Raw genomic sequence first — 22,557 nt, 5'->3', positions numbered from 1 at the left:
TATTCTCATAACTTACATATATTCCACATATTCATGCTGAAAATTAAATAATCCCTTACATGTGTAGCTAACAGAGTATTTTCCCTTGGATATCGTATTTGATTCTTATTAGAATCAGAGGCTGGGTAACTATCACTAACCTCATTTTTTGGACTGGTAAATGGAGGCTGAGAGAATGAGGACTCTCCTAATAAAAGCTGGGACTTGAACTTCTGTCTCTGACTCTCCCTTTACAAGAGGTGGCCATCGAATACATGCCTGAAAGCTGGCAGAAAAGTTTCAACGGTCCTTCATGGGGTTCAGAACATGCTACTCCAAAATATAAGGCCTCAGCATATTGAATAATTTAAGCTGAAGGAATTTGAGAAGTGGCAGGTGCAGGAAGGACCCTCGTCCTTCTCCTCTGAAGCAGTCATAAGACCCTTGTGTGAGAGTTGCTCTCCTCCTAACTGGCAGAAAAGAGCATCCTTATCTCTAAGATGTAAGGATGCTAAGAAGAACCTGAAGCAACAGGCCCTTTTGTCCTGTCACATTTTCCCACACCTTTCCACTCTCCATCAAACCTAGTATAAAAACCAGTCAGGGGGAGCCTGGGTGGCTCAGTCGTTAAGCGTCTGCCTTCAGCTCAGGTCGTGATCCCAGGGTCCTGGGATCCAGCCCTACATCGGGCTCCCTGCTCGGCGGGAAGCCTGCTTCTCCCTCTCCCTCTCCCCCTGCTTATGTTCCCTCTCTCGCTATGTCTCTCTCTGTCGTAAATAAATAAAATCTTTAAAAAAAATAAAATAAAAACCAGTCAGGCTAACCATTTCTTCAGGTCTTCATTTCTTTAGGAAACATACATTCAATACATGCATATGCTTTTCTTTCATTAATCTTGCTTTTATCAGTCTAATTTACAAAGCCCCAACTGGAGAACCTAAGTGGGGAGAGGGGAAAAGATCTTTTTTCCCTGGGGCCTGGGTGGTTCAGTAAGTTAAGCGTCTGCCTTCAGCTCAGATCATGATCCCAGAGTCCTGGGACTGAGCCCTACATCAGGCTCCCTGCTCAGTGGGGAGTCTGCTTCTCCCTCTGCCCCTCTCCCCTGCTCATGATCTCTCTCATGCTCTCTGTCTCTCAAATAAAGAAATAAAATCTTAAAAAAAAAAAAAAGATCTTTTTTTTTTCCTTCCCCTATGCCTGTCAAGAAATCCTTAGGGTTTTTTTTCCTCCCTGAAGTAGAAAGTCTGAAAGGAGGCTTATCTTCACTGGGGATCTGACTGCTGAGTCCCTGCAGGTTGCCTGGAAAATCTGACAAAAAAAGAGTTTGACATCAGGAAATATGGTCTCCGAATTTCCAGGGTCTTCAGCAAACAGGCTCAGAACTGGCTGAGTCATGTTCGGGGCTTGGCTGGTGAAGTGCCCGAACCAGGGCCTGCAGACCCTGGGCATGAGGGGCATCACATCTCCAAATGTGACTCTGCTGAGTCCACTCCACACGGCAGGAGCAAATCTGTTTTGTCATTTTTCTCAAACAACAGATACTTGGCTATGTATATGCTAAGCATGGATCTTTCTTGAATGCCCCCCTAATATTTTTAATTTTCAAGATTATAGGAAACCCTTCTAAACGAGTACTGAAACTTCACCCCAACTGACAATTCCATTTATTTTCTAAGCAGCGCATTTACATTTATTTTCATCCACTCTAGTCCTCTACTTCTGTCACACTAATTAGAGTGTCCTAAAATGTACAGTTCTTTATTCTCAGATCTTATCATTCAGACATTGCTTCTGGTTTCTTTGAATTCAAAAAGTTCTGATCATCTAATTTGGGGAAACACTACAAAGAATATCCAGCTCCTTTCCTATGAACAAATTATTCAGATGAAAGAGATCTTTTTTAGAATATTATGTGTGTTTATCGTATTTTAAATCCAGCTGTAAGTTAAAAAAAAAAAAAAAAAGCTGAGTGTCTGGATAAACATCCTGTGCATATGTGGTCTACACGATCATAAAGAAGGATAGGTAGCTTTGACACACCTCCCAGCAAACAGCCTTTAGCAGGAGCCAGAAACATTTTCCAAGGTGAAAAATCTGGGCAGAGAGTCCTCCCTAAGGTCTTCCCTAAGAGCCACAAAAGAGAACCCGATGTCTGCTCCTCAGGAAGACCAGCGATCTGCCTTTTCAGAATACAGTATGCTTAGCATCTGTTACTTGCAGGGGACAAAAAGAATTGCCCCCTGGTTTCTATAAACTACCCACGACAACTAGGATCATTACCTATAAGTGACTAAGAAAACTCACATGAATGAATGAATTGATTTTATGATCACACTGTAACAAGTAGGCTTTTCAGCAGAATTATGCATTTTTAGATAAGCGTAATGTGGGCCTCGATTATGATAGCTTCATTTAACCCTTCCAAACAAACAGAAAAAGCGAACTACTGGTAGGCAGCCAAAGAAATTGCTGCCAATTCAAGAAAAAAAGAAACCCTCTGACATACCGCCACCTAGTGAACGCTGTCCAACACTGACAAGCCTGGGACGCCACAGCCAGGCTTTGCAGACCTGATCGTGCAATCGCCCCCACTCCAGAGTCTCAAAACAATACAGCGGAGGAAATTTCACAACATTTTTTAATCTTCTCATTGTGGTATTTTCCTTTTGAGACTGCACTGATGTTTCATCTTTGCTGTCAGAGTCCATCTGAACAGACAAGAAAACAACCGATACAATTTTTTTTTTTAATTTCGACTTTTATTTCACTCATAGAAGAATGTTGTGATTTCACAATTCCTCCACCAGGAAAGAAAGCACACAAAAGATCGATTTTGTGGTTGTGTAACTGTGGTGTCTAGGATTGCTTCTTTTCGACTTCTCCCGAACTCAACATCCAAGAAGAACAATACCCAGAGTGTGGTAGGGTAAATTTGAAGAGTGCAGACCGGGTCTTCAGTCTGTTGGCGCAGCTCTTTCAAACATCTTCTAAAATATTTTAGGGTCTTTCGCCAAACATAGGGAGGTGGGAGACCTCTCAGAACTGGCTCAATCTTGATAAATCAAAGCCACTTAGGAGAGATTGTACTCTATAAGAATAAATACAAACACCTATGAGTATTTTCAGCTCCTTTGTGGAGTTATGAAAATTTTGCTCCAGGTAATTTCAACATTTCCAGCAAATGTTAAGCTTTTGCAAACTCAGTTGGACCACTGCCCCAAACAAGACTTTGATAGCCTTCCAATTCAAGAGTGAATGTTATTAAAAAGGTCTTATTTGCTCGATGGCAGTGTTTTCGTATCTTACGAAATGACAGAAGTTGATTGAAGCTCCCATGGAGGACATTCTTAGCTGTAAAAATTCCCCGGAAAGGTCAAGTTACTGGAGGTTGAGCTTCTGAGACTGAAAATGCCACCTGTGCATTGGGACGTGAATTGTGTGATCCATGCGGTGCCTGTCAGTCGGAGCATAGAAGAAGGAATTTGTACAGCCAGATGCTTTGGAAACCATTGGCACCAGCTCATAGCTGGGGTCTCAGGTGGCTGCCTCCCTCTGCAGTACCCACAGCAGCTGCAGGGACATCTGGCTGGTTGAAGGAGGATTTAACACCCCGTTTGCCAGATATAATACAGGGTTCACACACTTGTTAACATATGTAATGCATTCATTTTAACATCTTAATGATACCCTTCACGTAATTCTTCTCCAACCAAGTTACAAGAATAGGGTATTCATCAGCCGAGTTAGCACATGAATGCCACACAGGGGTTGTTTCTGAAAATGAATAGCCAGTTTCCCATTCCTGCAGAGAAGTCCTGGAGACTTCCACCACATAAACAGCTCAAAGAGCCATCCCCTCCTCTCTCCGCCAAGTACAACTGCCTTCCTTCAAGCTCTCATCATTTCTCGTTAGGATTATGATAATCGCCTCCTACCTCCTCTCCCAGTCTCTTGCTGTCCTCAAACTGACCCATTGCTGCTGGAGCATCCGAAAAAACACAGAGGAGCTTGGTCCTTCTCTGAAAATCTTCCAGGAGTCACCCACAGGCTTCAGGAGGAAGTCCACATTCCTCACCTGGGCTTAGAAGGCCCTGTGAGATGTCCTGGTTACTGCTTCAGCCTCCCTTGCTATCCCCCGCCCTGAGCCCCCAAACCCACCACTGAGGCCCCTGTGGGACACCACAGGTCTACCAGCCACACAAGCTACTTATAGTCAGTATCTTGCCCTCCGGTTCATACCGACATGGTCTCCAAGTGCTCTCTCAGAGAGACGTCTTACTGTCTGATCAGTAGCTCGTCTTTATTTGGAAAGATTTTATTTGCCTGGTATTCTTGCCTTACAAGGCACAGAAAGCATGCGCAGCCCCAGAGAGAATACCCAGGCGTCGTGCAACAACTAAAGAGACAGCATTAATACAGATGTCTCAGCCTCTTGCTCTCCTCCCTCCCCTAAAGCTCACACTGGCCTTCTAATCCACAGGATATGGGGGAACACTTTATAGCACCTGGATGAAGGGGGGGGCCCGTAGTTCCTAATGAGCTGTCTGTGGTAACAGTTCAAAATAACCTCAAAGCAAAGAACTTTAAGAGCAGGATCCACTGAGCGTGCTGTCACCTAAATACATGTTATGAGGGTAAAGCAGAGTCTGGGCTTCTCGGGCCATGTGCCTTGAAGCCTTCAGGGCACCAGGACAAGAGAGGAGCACTGGTGAGGGGGAAGGGCAGCTCCTAGCCATCCCCATGGGGGGAGGGGCGCAAGGGGAGGAGGACTGGGTCCAGTGGGTCCAGTGGCCCAGCTAGCAGCAGGAAGGGGAGCCGGCGGGTGGGGCACTGGGCCCACTAAACCTGAAAGGAAGAGCCATCTCTGTCTCATTCGCAACTCGACATTTTGATCCCTAAAATTCTTGATTTCTTTTTTTTTTTTAAAGATTTTATTTATTTATTTGAGAGAGAGAGAATGAGAGAGAGCACATGAGAGGGGGGAGGGTCAGAGGGAGAAGCAGACTCCCCGCCGAGCAGGGAGCCCGATGCGGGACTCGATCCCGGGACTCCAGGATCATGACCTGAGCCGAAGGCAGTCGCTCAACCAACTGAGCCACCCAGGCGCCCCAAATTCTTTATTTCTTAATATAAGTTATTGATTTACAGAATTCACCCAGAGCAAAGTTTTCTCAACACAGATTCTATCCACAGCCCACACCCCAGCACCCTACCTCTTAACCTCCTAATTTGTTTGCCTCCTAACTAAATCAGCCACCACCACCCCACGACCACTTCTGGAAATTTCTCAGTGAAGAACTTTACCAAGATGTGCGTTGGTCTCCTCCTCCCAAGCATAGTCACCGGGGGGCTCATTTCTCCCAAAAGAAGTCTGCTGATTGGAAAAGATACCTCTTTGCAAACAGAAAATGTACTCTCCCCACCAAAAGGCTGAGGAAGAGCGTGCCCTTGCTTTCCTAGAACAGAGTGATGCTTTCCTGGCAGTGTGCTGGCTATGCTGGGAAGAGAAAATTAGTTTTTACTGCTTAACCTTCATGGTTTAAATGAGGAACCTTCTGCCACTGTTAAGGGTGCCCTAGAGTTTTCCTAAAGTAGCCTTATGACAGCAATATTAGTCTTCATAAAGAGCCCAATCTCAAAATGTCTTGCACTATAGTCCTCGGTTAAGAAGTTTAATCTAAGGGCCTGGAGGAGTGACTGCAGTGCGGCATCTTGGGCGAGGCATGCTATCTATCCTGTCTCTGCTGTCTTCTGTCACTTGAAATACTAATGCCCCCTTGCACAGACAGAGCTTTGATATCCACAGAACCTTGTGGCCTCCAAAGGAGGCTTACCCTCACAGACCCTCACCAAAGTATCGGACTACTAGGAATATGACGCCAAGGGGAACAGAGGTACCAGACCAGCCACTGAGAACAAATGAGGCCAGGGAGGAAGGGGCAGGGTGGCTAGTCAGGGTCCTCCAGCCTCAAGGTCCTTTTAATGTGTTCATGCCCCAAAGGCAGAAACGGCCCCCTCCAAGAAGCAGGACAAGCATCACACTTGGGAGTGACCTCCAGCCCTTTGTGAATCTTTCTGAGCATACATAATGTGGCTAGCTTCTGGCAAGAGCAAACCAACAGCCATCTGATGACACCAAGAGCAGGGATGAGCAGAGCTCACTCACTCATTAAGCCAGTTCTTCAAACTTTCACTGAGCACCTGCTGTGTGCCTGTCACTGGAGAGAGAAACTAAACATCACACAGTCCCTGTCCTGGAAGGCTCACACTTGAGTGAGTCAGCCCCACACCAAGCTCCTACAATGGACGCCCTGAATGACAGGAGTGAACAAAGAAGCTCTGGGCACACACACAGGAACAGCTTCTAACCCAACGGTGGGCAGGCAGGCATCAGTGGGGGCCTCCTTCAAGAAGTAATGACTGAGCTGAATTTTGAAAGACAGAGAACCGACTACACAGGAAAGGCCCGGAATAACATATAAAGGACCAACAGAAACGCCCATCTTTCATTCACCCATCCATCCATTCCACAAAGTTTAATGAAGGCTGCTGGGGCGGGGGGGGGGGGGGGGGTGGCGGGCAGGCATCCTATGGTGTGTTGAAGGTGCTGTGTTTCTGGGAGAGATATCATCTTTGCCCTCACTGTGCTTTGGATCACAGCAGGGAAGCAGAAGGGGAAGGGCACAGCCAGGTTAAGGAACTTCTAGCATTTTACTGTGGTAGGGCCCCACTGAGCACAAGCTTGGTGGGCGATGGAATGGCACACAAGGTAATGAGCCTGGAGAGGCAGGGGTTGGAATGAGGGTTTCCAGAGCACAAAAGATTCTGTGTTATATGTTCAGCAGCTCAGACTTTATCCTGTTGGTTACTGGGGTCCACTGAAAGATTATTTAAGCAGGAAAGTAAGGGACATGTTCAGATTTGCATTTTAGAAGTCACTCAGCTGTGGAGAGGATGGACTAGAGGCAGTGGGACTATAGATGGGGTGGCCACCTGCAGTGATCCAGGCAAGAAACGATGCTGGTGACACCTGCCTTAAGGTGACAACAGTAGGAACTAGGTAGAGAGAAGTAGTTGAAGGTTTTGTGAAGAGGTAGAATTCACAGGATGGGGGCCAAGTAAAGAGTTAGTGATGGAGAGTGTGAGACGATCTTCTGGCTTCTAGCTGGGGGGATGGAGATGATAAGATGGTCCTTCACCATGAAAGGGTTCCAGAAGATAAGAAGCAGGCATAGGCACTGGGAGGAAGAGGTTCTGAGCTCACCAAAACTTTCTGATGAATATGAGCCCCCTGATCTATAGTTATCATTATCATATTTACCACCACCACCACCAACACCACCTAGTGTTCTCGAAGGGCAAAGATTGGAGGCTAGGGCAGCACCCAGTGATGAGAAAGTGATGTGAGAACAGAACCTTCTCAGACCCTGAATCTCAAAAGATTCAAGCAAACATCTGTCTCATCATCTTAGCTGCAGACCGCTCTCTGCAACTTTCAAAACCCACATTTCTATACCATAGGCTGGCTCCTTCTCTTCACATCCACCACTTAAATTCACCAAAGGCTTCCCTGACTCTGCTGGCTCTCACATCTTCTTAGGATGCTTAGTACACCTTCTTGGTCCCAGGTGCTATCTCTGTTCCCACCCTGAAGCCTTCCTTTAAAGACAGGCCAGTCCTTCTCGGAGAGGATTTCTGAAATCACAAAGTCTACTACTGAATTACCAAATCTTTGTGACCAATCTGGTTTATTTATTTATTTTTAAAGTAAGGTCCCCAAGGGATTCTTAAGCAGGCTTGGGAAACACCGTTCTAGGGAACATCACTCTTCAGTTCCACAGGCTCTATTTCCCCTAAGATGAACCACTCTGTGGGGAGCAATACAATCTATCCTTTGCCACCTTCCCTTCTAACCAAGGACCCCGAGTTTTATTCACTCCTAAAATTGTAGGTCAAGATCCCAAGCCACATAGTTAGATGCTCTCTTCCAGGTATGTCTTTCCTTATCTCTTGTTTCTTTAAGAATGTTGTTCCAAAATATCTTTTCTTCCATCCTAGGATACTTCTAGCACACAGATAAGCCCACCTCTGATGATGCCACTCACTGTTATTTCCCTCTTGCAAACCCTCCTACCTTTTGCCCTGGGTCTCCCTGAGACTGAGCACATCATCACAGCCAATGGCCTATTGTTGGGTCAAGGGCAGTAGCTGGCCTTGGTTTTGTAGGAAAATTCTGTGGGTCTTACTTCAGCTTTCCCATAAAGGCAGTTTTCATAAATGCTAAATATGATTGGGGTTGATTGAATTGCAGTTCCCAAAACTGTTACGGCACAGATGAAATCCCATTGGAAAACCACTACATGACTAACATCTTGATTTGGGAACACCAGTGCCCCCAAACCCCAAGTTTCTTTGTGGGTTTACAAGAAGCTTTCTTGGGATACATATGCACATACAACAGCAAAGTGATAATGAATGGGGTTTAATTTTTCTCCTTGTGTTTGTTATGTGTGTATTTAACTAAAAAGCAAGTGAGAAATAATGGTATATAACAACTCTAGAGAAATGATTCTAATGATTACAATTTCATAAGTAGTCAAGATCTACTCAAATTTTAGTTGATTTCTTATGTACTTTAGTTTTAAAAATGGGAAGAGTCTTCTTGTAATAACAGACATCAGAATTCTAAAGAATCAGCTCTCTCTATGGAGAACACAACCACTTAATCTGATAAACTTTTTGGCTTTAAATTAATGTTCTTGAATCCATAAAACCTACTAAAAACTGTGTAGGTGACAATCAAGGTTCATTCAGAGATCACAGATGTGGGGATGTATATGTCTAAGCAAATCTTTGAAAGTTCCTTCAAAAAATGCATGCTGTTAAATCCACTTTTAAATTTCTCTGTCTCCTGGAACCCAAATAATCTTAAGGTACTTCAATTTTAGGAAAACAAAATCTTAGCCATTCCAATTTTTCATAGACTTACTGTATTGTATTCACAGAGTTAACTCTGCTCATATAGTGAGCCTATTTTCCTGCCTAGACAGGGTTTAGTGAATATTGGAGACTGGTCACAGTCCCCTAGAATGCAGCTCTTCTCTTCCCAGTGAGTTATGGCAACCCCCTTCCTCAAGCCTTGGTGCAAATGTCTGCTCAGCTAGAGATAATATTGTGCTGCTTCCCTTACAGCCAGGCATGGTCTTATGAGTAACTTCCAGCCAAGAGGATGCTACTAGAATCAATGGTATCTCAGCTCCCAGGTACCACTCTTGGCCTTTTCTCTCCCTTTCCTCTGTCTGGAAATGGCAACAAATGGAAAAGCCAACTTGGACCAAGAGATGGAAGGTACAGAAGGTATCAGTTGAAGATGGAGGAGCCTCCCTTCTAGCCCTGGACTGCTCACCCCCGGATTATTGCACAGGAGAGGGGAAAAGCTCCATCTTACTTAGTTCATGAATGAGGGTTCTCTTTGTTACAGCAGCATGGACTGTGCCAAATAACAGTGACTAATTCCTGAGGGATCAAAGCATTGAATATCTTTGGGTACGCCATTCTTAATATAAGGAGATAGTTTTAATTTACACTGTGAATCCTGTAGGAGATGAGAGCAAATATGTACTGATCCCCAGGGAATAAAACAAGAATTCCAGGTAAGAATTAATTGTTCAATAATGTTGGCTCTGGTTTTACTCCCCATTTTCCAGTAAGCCTTTGGAGGCTCAGAGGTTTCCTGACTCCAGGAAATGGTTAGTCAAGAACATGCCAACAAAAGATAGTTATTGGTAGTCATTATCATCCTTGGCTTTTCGTATTCTGCAGTGAAATTGCAGAGACCAGAGGAAAACATGCCTAAAGGAAAAAGTCTGGATGGAGATAACTCTCAACAAAAATTATTGGTACTTTTGTATCTGTACTGAGGTCTTACTGCCTCAGGTGACAATATTAATAATTATTCACCATAACATTGGTTAAGACACCAGATAAATGGGAAGCAGGCTACTAACACTCTGGCTTTATGAGTTGGTCGATGACCCATGTTTATTTAAAAATATTAGTTCACAGAGTTCCATAAGTCATCATTTATTTGTTCTTTTCCTTCATTCTTGAGACTACATTATGTGTGACATACTCAAGTGTGAGCAAAACAGCTGTAGTTCTCGTCCTGATGGGAGTTTGCAGGTTTGTTCTGTGACCTCTAAACACTTCTGATTGTACAGCTCTTTCAGGGAAAAAGTTTTAATGCTCCCAAACATACATATTTATTAAGTTAAGTATTGAATAAAATATTCCTGTATACTAAATACATTATAGAATAGTCACTAAGATGTTTTAAAAGCTAAACCATGAGAGACGATGGACTCTGAAAAACAAACAGGGTTCTAGAGGGGAGGGGGGTGGGAGGATGGGTTAGCCTGGTGGTGGGTATTGAGGAGGGCACATTCTGCATGGAGCACTGGGTGTTGTGCACAAACAATGAATCATGGAACACTTCATCTAAAACTAATGATGTAATGTATGGGGATTAACATAAGAATAAAAAAAAAAGCTAATATTAAAAAATCCATGTACATGTAAATCTTCATGCTGCCTTCCCACATCCTGGACGAGGGGGTCATCTTGAATGCACTAAACATCCCGCATTGATCTCTCTCCTCCACATCATTCTTTCAAATACTTTTCATATTGAGTTTCAGGAAGTTTTTCACAAACAGGTACTTCATGTGAAATCAACAACTGGGCATACTAAAATCATGCCGAGTCACAGCCCAGAGTGCTCAGAATGTATATTTAGTGCCTAAACACATGGTTTTCCACTGAGACTGGCCGAGAGAGCTAAGGGCCAAGTGCCCCTGCTCAGGGCCTGAGCTCTCCACTCCACTCAGGCTAGCAGAGGCCAGAGAGGCTGCCAAAGCTGGAAACAAGAATTGCTTTATAAATTGGACACCATATTTGTACTAGTGTTTTCTTTATTGTCATAGACTGTTATGATAGACTTTGTAAATTGTGGTTGGTAGATCTGGATCACTAAGAGGCTTTCAGAGTTCTGTGCTAAAGGGGAAAAAAAGCCAAGAAAGCCCAGCCACAAACAAAAAAGGGGGAAAAACAGCATTACTTGTCTGACCAAAGACGGGCTGGGTAAACAGCACTTTTTGCACACATATAATGGAATATTGTGCTTATGTCTAGCATTTGTTACCACTGGATGGGTTTGATCTTTCAATAATGATTGCAACCTCACATGTAATTTTGTTTTATGGGTTCAGTCAATATCTATATTAGAACTAAAACTAAGATACAAACCTACTTTATGAATGCCTGATACTTCCATTCTATTTTCAGCATTGGCAAGAGAAATGAGAAATCTGATTATTTTGGCAAGATGTAAAGAATGTCATATTAACCAATAATTCTCATCAAAGGATAACACAGCTGGTAAATCACTCTTTGGCGAGGGTAAGAGAAGAGTAAGTCCTTGGGTATAGGAAAAATTATGGCAACGTGCCTAGCACGGTATGTGCGCTTAATAAACATGGCTTGATTCTAATGATAAGGTATGGATAACGCTCGTCTCCTTCCTAAAGATCCTCTTGTCTGGGGTAAGAAATGGCATGTTCTACCTCCAAACACTCATGGGTATATTATGACAGCTCCTTACTCTTGAAAAAGGATTGCCTGTGTGTAATGTTATTACCCATGAATAAGGGTAAAATCTTATTAAAAAATGTGCTATTAGCAAAATAAAGTTCTCCTCATCCTGTGAGTCATACTAATCTGTAAATATAATTAAAACCGTGTGCCTTTAATGAGAAGAGTTGATTATTCTTGTTGGCCCACCAATCTTTCTCCTTTGGCTGGCCAGGTACTGAATCTCTTATAATGAGTGTTGCTTATTTGGAACGAGGCACCAAGTCCCCAGGGCGCTCCTAAAATACTGAAAATTCTGCCATTATTGCTTCTTTTAAGTACAAACCGGTTTGTTGTTCTATCTAGAGAGTTCACTTAGAAAGCTCAAAGGAAATGGGACAACAAAGAGGTATTAAGTTTTGATCAGGCAGGTGGGGGCAGAAACTGAGGCAACAGAAGGTGTAAGATTGGAGAAGTGATTGGGCCACCAACACTCTCTCCAGCAGGATTTGTCTCCACTTAGGACATGAGGTAAGGCTATTACTTTTTAAAGATTGTAAACAAATCCTCCCAGTGCCATGTTCGAACCATTCAAACCATGCCCACTTATTTAAAATAATGTTATAAAGTACTAAATTACATACACACACACACACACACACATCCAGTAAAGTCTACTCTAAGGGGTTTGGTCTCCCACGGATCAGGACTTTGCATAGTTACGTCTTTCCCTTGTAAATGCCTCTGTAGAGTTTTCTAGTTTAATTTCCATAAGCTTTATCTGTGCCTTGTTAAGTTCATTTTTAGGGCTGTTTAAACAATATGAATGGAATTTTTCATTTGTGTTTCCTAATTGTTGTTTGAAATGGGGACAGCTAGTGATTCTTACTTACTAATTTTTGCAAACTGATTGACTTTGCTTGCAGCCTTTTAGTTCTTTCGAATTTACCCTAGTACACAATCATATCACATGCAAATTTTGCCTTCATATATGTGTATGTATATATTCATATATTTTCTTATTTTATTCTCTCATATGATTACATTAGCTCGTATATTCTGAACAATGTTAAATAATGTGGGGGACACTAGGCATCTTTGTGGTGTCCCTGACTTTAAGAAAATGTTTCTGTTTTTCATCCCATTAAGCTAACTTTTAGTTTGAGGTATTTAGGAAAACATCAAGAATCCATCTGGTTCTGTTTTCTAATGGATTTTAAACATCAGAAATAAATATGAAATTTTGTCAATCACTTTTTTAGTATCTACGAGATGCTAATGTTTTTCTCTCTTGACGCATTAAGATGAACCACTTTTGCATTCTCTTAAATAAATGTTAATGGTATCCGTTTTTAATATTTTTTTATTTTCAAAATTATCTTGGCTGATCCTATTCTTCCAGAAAAAAACCCTGAAGGATAATTCTTAAGAACCAGGACACCCATGAAATTAAAAGCTTATCTCTTCATTGTAAGGAGGTACAATACGGGTCAATTCACACAGAAAATTAGGAGATAGTAATTTACCTAACCAGAATAACCTTAATTAGGGGTTCTGTTTTTAAGTAATAGACTACCTCTAGTACATGTAAATCACTGTTTATAGATAGATTACCCAACATTTGGGAGATGGGATAAGAAAGTAGACCAATGAAAATGAAACATAAAACAAAACAATAAAAATGAACAGACTAGCAGAGTTGCTGTTTCTATACCCCAAAAATTACAATATAAGACAAAAAGATCAAATTAAGCCCACGCTTTAAAATATGTATCTACTGCTAAAGCTAAGCACCTATACATTAAATTATAACAAAAATGTAATATGTATAACTGGTATGCTCTTATAGATATTAAAGCAATATGTATTTCATTGCTTCTCTGATGCATTTTTTTTTACATTTTAGTAACTCTGAAATTAAGATGCAAACAGAATCTATGATGATCATGTTTAACATATTTTTTGAGATTTTATTTATTTATTCATTAGAGACAGAGAGAGAAGCAGAGGGAGAGGGAGAAGCAGGCTTCCTGCGGAGCAGGGAGCCCGATGCTGGACTCGATCCCAGGACCCTGGGATCATGACCCGAGCCAAAGGCAGATGCTTAACCGACTGAGCCACCCCGGTGCCCCTGTGTTTAATATTTTTGTCGACATTTCTTTCTTTCTTTGTGATGCATGAAATAATGACATAAGTTCAAAATTGGTGGTATCTTAGATTTGACAAAATACAGCAAATATCAACTTTAGATACAAAACAGCTTCATCTCCCTACCTCCAGCACATATCCTCTTTCCTTAAAATGCTATTATTATCTGTGAATCTTTTAAAAATAGACTAAATTAAAATGCAATTTAGATTTAAGGAGTTTGACAACTTTAGGATTTACCCTAAGATGATCAGATATAGCCCAGGGAGTTGCATACTAGAGGCTGGGATAAATGGGTCGATGCGAGAATCCACACAGATGTGCATGTTAGTATGCAATGTGTGCAGGCAGGCTTGCATTGGAGTCACTGGGTTCTACCCAGTTTTTGGTGGAGTCAGTAAGTAAAATAATTCCACAGCCGCAAAATTCTCAAGTGGCTTTATTCAGAAAAGTAGAACACGCAGTTATTAATTGCAATGTTTCTCACTTGGAGCTGTCAGTGTAAGAGAAGTCACTGGTCTCTCCCATCCCCATCTCCTCCCTTCTCACTCAGCTCTCCTGGAAGATGAGAAGATGGACACAGAATTTCCACCTTGCCCACCACGTCACTTCCTGCTCTGCCTGCTTACCTCCTCACCACAGATGACAACAACGGACCACTTACAATTATTTTTTTTTTATGCATGAGCTTGGTTTTTTTTATTATTATGTTAGGTTAATCACCATACATTACATCATTAGTTTTTGATGTAGTGTTCCATGATTCATTGTTTGCGTATAACACCCAGTGCTCCATGCAGAACGTGCCCTCTTTAATACCCATCACCAGGCTAACCCATCTTCCCACTAGAACCCTCAGTTTTTCAGAGTCCATAGTCTCTCTCTCATGGTTCATCTCCCCCTCTGATCTCTCCCCTTCATCCTTCCCCTCCTGCTATCTTCTTCTTCTTCTTTTTTTTTTTAACATATAATGTATTATTTGTTTCAGAGGTACAGAACTGTTATTTTTAACAGAGTCCTGGACCAACAGATGTGGAATAGGAGATCCTACCTTTACAAAACCAAATGTAAAGGAAATAGCAGGGTGTCCTATAAATTGAGGGAATGGTTTCTAGCGCAGGGAGTTCACACCAGCAAACTGACCCATTAACTACCACAAACTATCTTTGTCCTCCTTCAATGTATGAATTTAAATGACTCCTCTTAAAAAAAAAGAAAGAAAAAGAGAAAGGAAAGGAAAGAATATGTGCATGAATGTCTCTAGTCATCATAAGAAGCCACTACCAACTTCAAAAGAATTCTACTAATCTTTTAAAAATTCTCTTTAGCTCTTTTACAAATTATAGAAATGAAAAAGAACAAAGTCAAAGCACTCAGCCAGTATTAATTTTCGGTATTAGCAGGGTCAGTGCGGACCCTTGACTTATATCCTTATGTGGACTCACCTTTTGTACAGCTGCTCGGAAGGCCTGTTTAATGCTCTTACACGAATCAGGTATTAATTTTGTTTCTTGACTCTCCAGAGTTGTGTCTTGCAAATCTGCGTTTTCGTGGAGTTTGAAAATTCTATTAATGCAGTGAGTGTCATCTTCTGATATTCTATTAGGATCCATCTGAGGAAAAAAAAAAAAGGACGTGGAGTAATTATCATTGATCATTCTGCTATTCAATAAAGTGTGACTGACTAAGGACAAAAAAATTCATTCTTACAAGAGTCTTTATGTCCCCAACAATTAATAGTGAGTACAATTCCCCTCAAATTGGTGAAACATTGACTTCTACTTCATTTTTATGAGCAGCTATGATTCGCAACACAAGTATACATGTGTGAATCGTGGGGAAATGATCAAAATTGTCTGCCAACGTGAAAGTCCTCATAGGGGGGAGGACCGTCGAGGAAAATCACGTGTGGTCAGTGCAGGTAGAGGAAGCTTTTTCTCTTTAAGTCATACCCAGCATGCTAGGTAGGATGATGAAACTCACTTGGATATTCAAAGCATGAAGCCTACAAAAATCAGGTGAAATAAACACCATCTTTAGCCACCATGTTTGTCTGGCCTTTCTCCCTTAATCAATGTATATTTTAATCAGCCAAAGAAGGGAGGGGGAAATCCAGTTCCTAGGTCCCCCAAAAAACCTAAAGCCAGAAGCATAATTTCCCTTTGTGTTGAAACTCTAATCAGGGTTTCTTAACCTGGAGTGGTATGTCTGTCAGGGGGCAAAAGTTAATGTCACATGGGATGAAGAAGGCTGTATGGGGTGAACAGGTTGTATGGATACTTGCAGGGGGGAGATGCGAAAATTCCTACAATGTAAGGGATTGTCCCACCCAAAATATCCCCATCGAGTTGTTAGCTGGTTGTCTGCATACACATCTCTTTAAGTATTACTCTTTTCTTGCAATTGTCTAACCCTTCTTCCTGAGGTTCTGATAAGCCCTTGTAGGAGTTTCAACTGCCAAGCAAAGGGTAGAGATAATTAGCTATCAATTGTTTTAATAATAATTGTTTAACTTATTGTCCTCTTCTTTCAAAAATTCAAGGTACCTTGTGTGCATTTGCTCATTAGTAGGTACAGACTGGATGAAGAAAGGAAAAATTATAGTTTATAATATAAGCTCGTGAATTAATACCAGCTCTCTCAGTGCCTGATTTATCTTCTTAAAAGTAATCAAAAAAGATGGGTAGGTTTATTAACCAACCATCAGAAATAAACTGGAAAGTACTCTATCCATATCTGAGGTTCTCAAAATGAATGATAACCTTTCAACACACGTGCACCCACTAATACAGATTTTATTATTTCAGTCTTGCATATGGGAGAGGTGTCCTTAACAAAGCAAAACTATTTGTAATCTATATTTATTTTTCATATTTTCTTTACAATAATCAGTATAAATCAGAATATGTGAGTTTTTATATAAGGAAAGCTTTTCAATCACACTTTTTTTTTAAAAGCTCACTTATGCCACTAAGTTTCCCACAAAATCAGAGAAGCCTGGGCAGCTGATATGAAGGGTCATTGGGTTCAGACCTCAAGAAGGAAGGAAGAATCATAACAAGGCCTCAGTTGGCTCACCACCAGGGAACTGCTGAGCTACAGGAACAATGTGGTGTTCGCGGGGAAATGCCTGGGGACCCTAAAATTGGTTGAGCTCCAGGCCTGCTTACAGACTAAGTGCCATCAACTGGAAGCAGTGTTGTCCGCCATGTTGTCACTCCTGGAAGTAGAGTCCGAGCACCTGTAGCTTCACGGGCTCACTCGGAGCTCCTTAGAAATGCAGACTCTCAGGTCCCTGGTGCACCGCCTGAGTATCTGCATCCTAACTAGATCCCAGGTCCTCCCCAAGTACATGAAAGTTGGAGAAGAAATGCTTTCAAATATGAAATGTACAAATATAGATTTTCTGCTCTTAAAAGCTCTTGAAATTTCCTTGGACACCAATTTTAATTTTTTTTTTCACAAGCAATAGCAGTTAGTACAAAACTCTTGTGACAATAATAATGGCTAGTGATCTGATGCAAAGAAATATAACACAAAGATTTTGTCCCCTGTCTCTTAAAAAGTCTCCACTTTTTGGTGGCCCAGATGCCACCCCCAGCCAACTGAACCCCCATCCCTGAAGGTAGGGGCCAACTAAATCTCTCTCCCCAAGAGCTTCAAATGTGCGCTGGAGAACCACTGTTTAGGAAGGCAACACGAGAACTAAAACATATATAAAAGTCATCAGTTGTTTTCCCAAAAGAAAGCGTGGCATAGTTAATTTCGATAGTCATTTATTTTGTTTACTTAGAAATGTCTTGTTAACCTGCAACCAGACATCTTTCTTGTTCCAGTGTCTTGTAGCTTTCCCTTGTCCAAAATGGAGACCAGGAGAAAAGAGACGAGTTGAGGGAGTGGGGGCTGGCAGAACACACACACCAGTGGGGGCCTCTGCTCTGGGAGTCTCCATGCGGGGAAGACCCTAGGGCAAGGTGTGGGGCACTCCACGGTGCTTGGTCCAGGGGCTGAACAGAGGACTTTCCTATCCCACACCCTCTCCCTCTAGTCTGGAGAGAGAATTTGCATGACTGAAGAAAATGCTACTTTTTAGTCTAGTTTAGCTACTCATTAGATAACTTCCATACTGCAAGTTTCTAGTGTTGTGAATCATTTGAAAAGCTTCTTTAGTAAATTGAACATACCAGGCACTGGGTTCAATGCTGCCAATGATGTAGTGAGCAAAAGAGGCAGTCCTTCCCTTCTTGAACATACGGTACACAACAGAGCAACGCAGAAGCTCATCAAAAAAAATTACTGTGAACTGAGTTACAAATGACTTCATTGTACCTAGAAATGTCTGAACATATTCTATAAACCTTGAATATCTGATTTAAAAGACTTTAAAATGCATTTATCAGATGATGTAGTTCATCTGAAATGAAAGTCCTTAAAAAAAAACACACTTCTTTGAAATGTGATCATGTGTAGGGTTAAATGAAGCAGGATGCTTGACATTTGTGCTACTTCGTTATCTGTTTTTTCAAACAGGCAGCCCGCACACCTCCACATGAGAGTCACACCTCCACATCAGAGTCGCAGTAGTGACTGCTCTCTAGTTTGGGGAACAAACACCCAGGGAGGTTGGTGTGCATACTGGGCGTTTGGGGGAAGGAGTTCAAAGGGCAATGGAGATTGAGTTTTCTGAAAAGCTTACCTTGTAGCTAAAATCCAAACTTTGAATATGGTTATATGGATGTTAAAAGAAAGAAAAAGAAAGAAAGCAAGAAAGAGAGAGAGAGAAAGAAAGAAGAAAGAAAGAAAGCACGCCCATCAACTTTTCAAGCAACTTTTTGGAAGTTTTTTTTTCTTCTTCTTCTTTGCAAACCAAAGTATGAATACTATGTGGTAAATATATAGCACAAACCACATGTTATTTTTTCTTTGGCAAGGTTGGTGGAGGAAAAGCCAATCTACTTTAGATCTAGTACTTTTTTTTTTTCTTTTCAATCTGGGCACAGGCAATCTGCAAACACTTGGGAGGCTGATTCATTTTTAACTATTCAAACATGAGTTGAGAGAGAAGGAGAAACATCTTTTAAAGTCACTGTAATTTTTACACTATTCTGGGCATTCTTCTAAATGCATATAAAACTAAATTAAGTGGGGGTTTTTCTTGAAGAATTACATAGCAACCCCCCCCCAACAAAAACAATAGAACTGGCTCCTTTTTCTCTTTTGTTTACTATAAACTGCAAACATGTTACTTGATCCTAAATGATTTCATTCTAATTCGGATGCATTCAGAAACCCCAAGTAGTTGACACTTACAACTTTAGTGGAACTAAAAAAGGTATCTCTTATTTGCTAACAAGTTCTAATCTAAAGGAGTTGACATGAGTAAAAATGTTATATTAGTGATGGGTCAAATCGAGTCTACTCTCTTAGCTAGTAGAAATTTGAAAGAGGGCCTCTGGCATACGTAAAAGTGGAAAGAATTGTAGAATGAACTCCCACAAACCTATCACCAAGCTTCAACAATTATCAACCCATGGCCAATCTTGTTTCATCTATAAGCAACCACTTCCCTACCCCGAACCCTCCCCACCTATTATTTTGAAACAAATGCCAGACATCACAGCATTTCACTTGTACCTTACTTCAGAAAGTATCTCCAAATGATTAGGACTCCTTTAGGTCAAAAGTAGATGCTATATACTCAATAAAACACAACCAAATCCAGTGGTGTCTTCCTATGAACACATTGCTCCTGGTATAACTTCTTTCTAAAGAAGATGCCCCTTTAAAATTGCAGTACAAAAATGGGGTTCAGGAGTAATGGCTAATATATTTGGCCTAAGTTTTAGAGAAACCCATTCTTCATGGCATTTAGGAAAACTATACCTATAAAATCTGATGACATTAAATCTACAAATGAAAATTTTCTAGGTAGGCTTACTAATTGGCCTTTTACTTTGGAAAAGGGTGTTGAGAGCTTCACTATTACTCATGTAACGTGGAGACTGCTAAATTACAATAAGTGATCATCAGACAGACCCCCGAGCCTACCAGACCATTAATATTGCTGTGGAGATGCAGAACGTCTCTCCTAAGAGCCCAACATGCCACTCTTTTCTACATGGCCACACCCATTTCCATGGTCCCCACCAATCTAACCTGCTCATCTTCCCTAGAGCTCATTCATTCCCCACTGCTCTTTCGATGCTGAACACTCACTTCACAATTACTGCTACGAAAATGCCATATTCCTAAGGTGTTAGAAAAGATAAAAAGTAGTAGAGAATGATTGCATCTTTTTTCCTTTTTCTGAATGCTGCTCTCTTGTTTGACTAAGAATTTTAAGTCTTTTGTTATAGGTACCAATCTGGCACCACGCAATGCACATAGTAGGTGGATATTTTATGAATTGAATTAATAATCCTTAACTCCCATTCCATAGCACTTAATAGTCTCATCTGCAGTGTAGGCACTCAATAGATACAGACTTTACACGGAAGGAGAAAACTGGGTGAGAAAATGGGTGAACCACTCATTCTTTTTTTTTTTTTTAAAGATTTTATTTATTTATTTGAGAGAGAGAGAATGAGAGACAGAGAGCATGAGAGGGAGGAGGGTCAGAGGGAGAAGCAGACTCCCTGCCGAGCAGAGAGCCCGATGCGGGACTCGATCCCGGGACTCCAGGATCATGACCTGAGCCGAAGGCAGTCGCTTAACCAACTGAGCCACCCAGGCGCCCTGAACCACTCATTCTTGACTGCATCACACTCTGAAGAACGAAAAACATTTCATCACTTTGATATAGATGTGTGTAATCTTTGCTGCAAAAGTTGTTTTGTTAAGAAAAAATATATCAATAGGCAAAGATTATTTTTATTAAGATGCAAATACAAGTGTCCTAAAGTATTGCTTATAGTATTTCTACCTTTTTTTAAAAGTAGATAATCAAACTTGCTCTATAAAACACAGAACAGTGGATAATGAATATTTAACAAAAAGCCTATGATTACAAGTAATGGAGTTCAAGACTCTGGCACATGTCAAAAACCCATACAATCCAAGCAATGCCGTGTTTTGATGCATTCAATTTGGTTTAGTAATAACCTTTGAATCTGAAAACCAATGAAGTCCAAACCCAACTCTCTTTTCCCATAAAAAAAAAAAATGCACAGTCAGCCCTCCACTTCCTCTGAGAAAGAGTTCACAGCACCAGACAAGAACATTTGAATGAATCTAACCAACTGCACTGCAATTTCCAAGAAAACACAAGAGCATAAACCACCAGAAAGCATAATATTACAGATTTACCCCTTCCTTTCTACTATCTTTCCCTGCAGTTCCCAGCCCTCTTTCTCATCGTTTCGAAGTTTAGTTATTTGCTAGATTGTAGCGAGGCTGTGTCAGGGGTGAGAACTTCACCACCATCACACACCTTGCTTCCTTCTTCCGCCCACCTCAGTGGGAAGGCACGGGGTCCTTCCCTCCTCTTGCACCCCGCGCGAGCGGAGCCCCTGTCCCGCAACCTGTCTCGCACGGTCACTTGGCCCCTCAGGCGCCTTGGGCATCTCCACTGGGTGCTCCAGCGGCTGCCTGCAGTGCAAGCACCGCGCGCGACCTTCGGCTCTGCGCTCCCCTCCAGCACGGCGGCCCGGAGCCCAGCTGCAAAGCAGCCAGCCCCACGAACCAAACCCTCTGCAGGTGGTGGGCGGGCAGGGAAAGGGGTGCCGCCTAAGCGCTCAATTTTTCCCCGAAGTAGACGTTAAGTTAATTCTTAGCTCCAGATTCGAAATGGAAGGGGTTGTAGGGGGAGTGTGCAATCATCCATTAGAGGTGAGCGGCCAATGCTGCGTCGCGGGGGAAATTCAAACGCAACAGGCCGGGCGAGCCCAGCCTCGGCCCGCTGCGGGGCAGGGGCGGGCGCGGAGAGCAGAGGCGAGCGCGCCGGGCCCCGCGCCGGGCTGTCCCCGGGCCGAGCCGGACGCACCCTCTTTAGAGTCACTCTCCCCTCCCGAGTGTGCAAGCTCTGGGGAGCCGAGCCGGGCGGCCGGACTCAGTTTCCCACGAGGGCTGAAGGGACGAGGTGGGCGGACCCCCGGGGAGGCGGGCACTCACCTGAGCTCTGAAGTAGAGGAACAGGGCGACGCTGCAGACCACCTGGCCCAGCCCCAGTCCCAGGAAGGCCACGAACATGGAGCGGGAGGCGGCGGCGGGCTGGTGCGGCGCGGGCGGCGCGGGCGGCGCGGGCGGCGGGGGGACGTGCAGGGGGCCCTCGTGCGGGGCGCCCGAGCCGCCGCTGCCCATCTCCTCCGAGCCGCGCAGGTACTTGGTGTAGTCTCGGCTGGCGCGGCGCATGGCGCTCGGCCGGCTGGCTGCGGCGCTCGCCTCCCTCGCTCGCTCCCTCGCTCGCCTCTGCCCGCGACCACCTCTAAAGACGGCGCGGAGCCGGCGCGGGGCCAGGCGGGCCTCGACGTGGGGCGCTCAGAGCCGGGCGCTGCTCGGGGGGCGCGCGGGCGAGCGGGCAGGGCGCCCCGCTACCCCAACTCTTATAAACCGCTGGCGAGGGCTGGCCTCCGGAGCCAATCAGCCCCGGGCGAGGCTGCCTCTTCCACTCCCACCTCTGGCTCCCCTTCCTTCCTTTCTCCTCCCTCGCTTTCTTACTCTCTCTGAACGGCCTCCTCCCCATCAGCGCTCTCAGAGGATAAGGGCTGTGGGTTGTTCCAGCGGAGCCAGACGCCACTTGCTCATCCTCAGCCGCCAAGAGATGGGCCGGGGGGAGAGGCAGATGGTGCCTCGGCTAAGGATAAG

The 22,557-nt window shown here is 43.1% G+C and overlaps 1 protein-coding gene across 1 annotated transcript in view; it reads right to left on the bottom strand.

Annotated features, from left to right (window-relative positions):
* The window catches only part of TNFSF11 (TNF superfamily member 11), a 31,544-nt gene extending 9,382 nt beyond the window's left edge, over nt 1–22,162 (bottom strand). The window contains exons 1-2 of the mRNA XM_045867535.2: nt 21,865–22,162; nt 15,201–15,368 (exon numbers count right to left, since the gene is read on the bottom strand). Coding sequence (XP_045723491.1) covers nt 15,201–15,368; nt 21,865–22,104 — 408 coding nt within the window. The 5' untranslated portion in view covers nt 22,105–22,162. The remainder of the gene's footprint in view (nt 1–15,200; nt 15,369–21,864) is intronic.
* Nucleotides 22,163–22,557: the final 395 nt, after the last annotated feature.

This window comes from Mirounga angustirostris, unplaced genomic scaffold (genome assembly GCF_029215605.1).
Source record: "Mirounga angustirostris isolate CCGP_5_RB_7025 unplaced genomic scaffold, mMirAng1.0.hap1 SCAF_3, whole genome shotgun sequence".
NCBI lineage: Eukaryota > Metazoa > Chordata > Mammalia > Carnivora > Phocidae > Mirounga > Mirounga angustirostris.
This window is presented reverse-complemented; position numbering and strand designations above follow the sequence as displayed.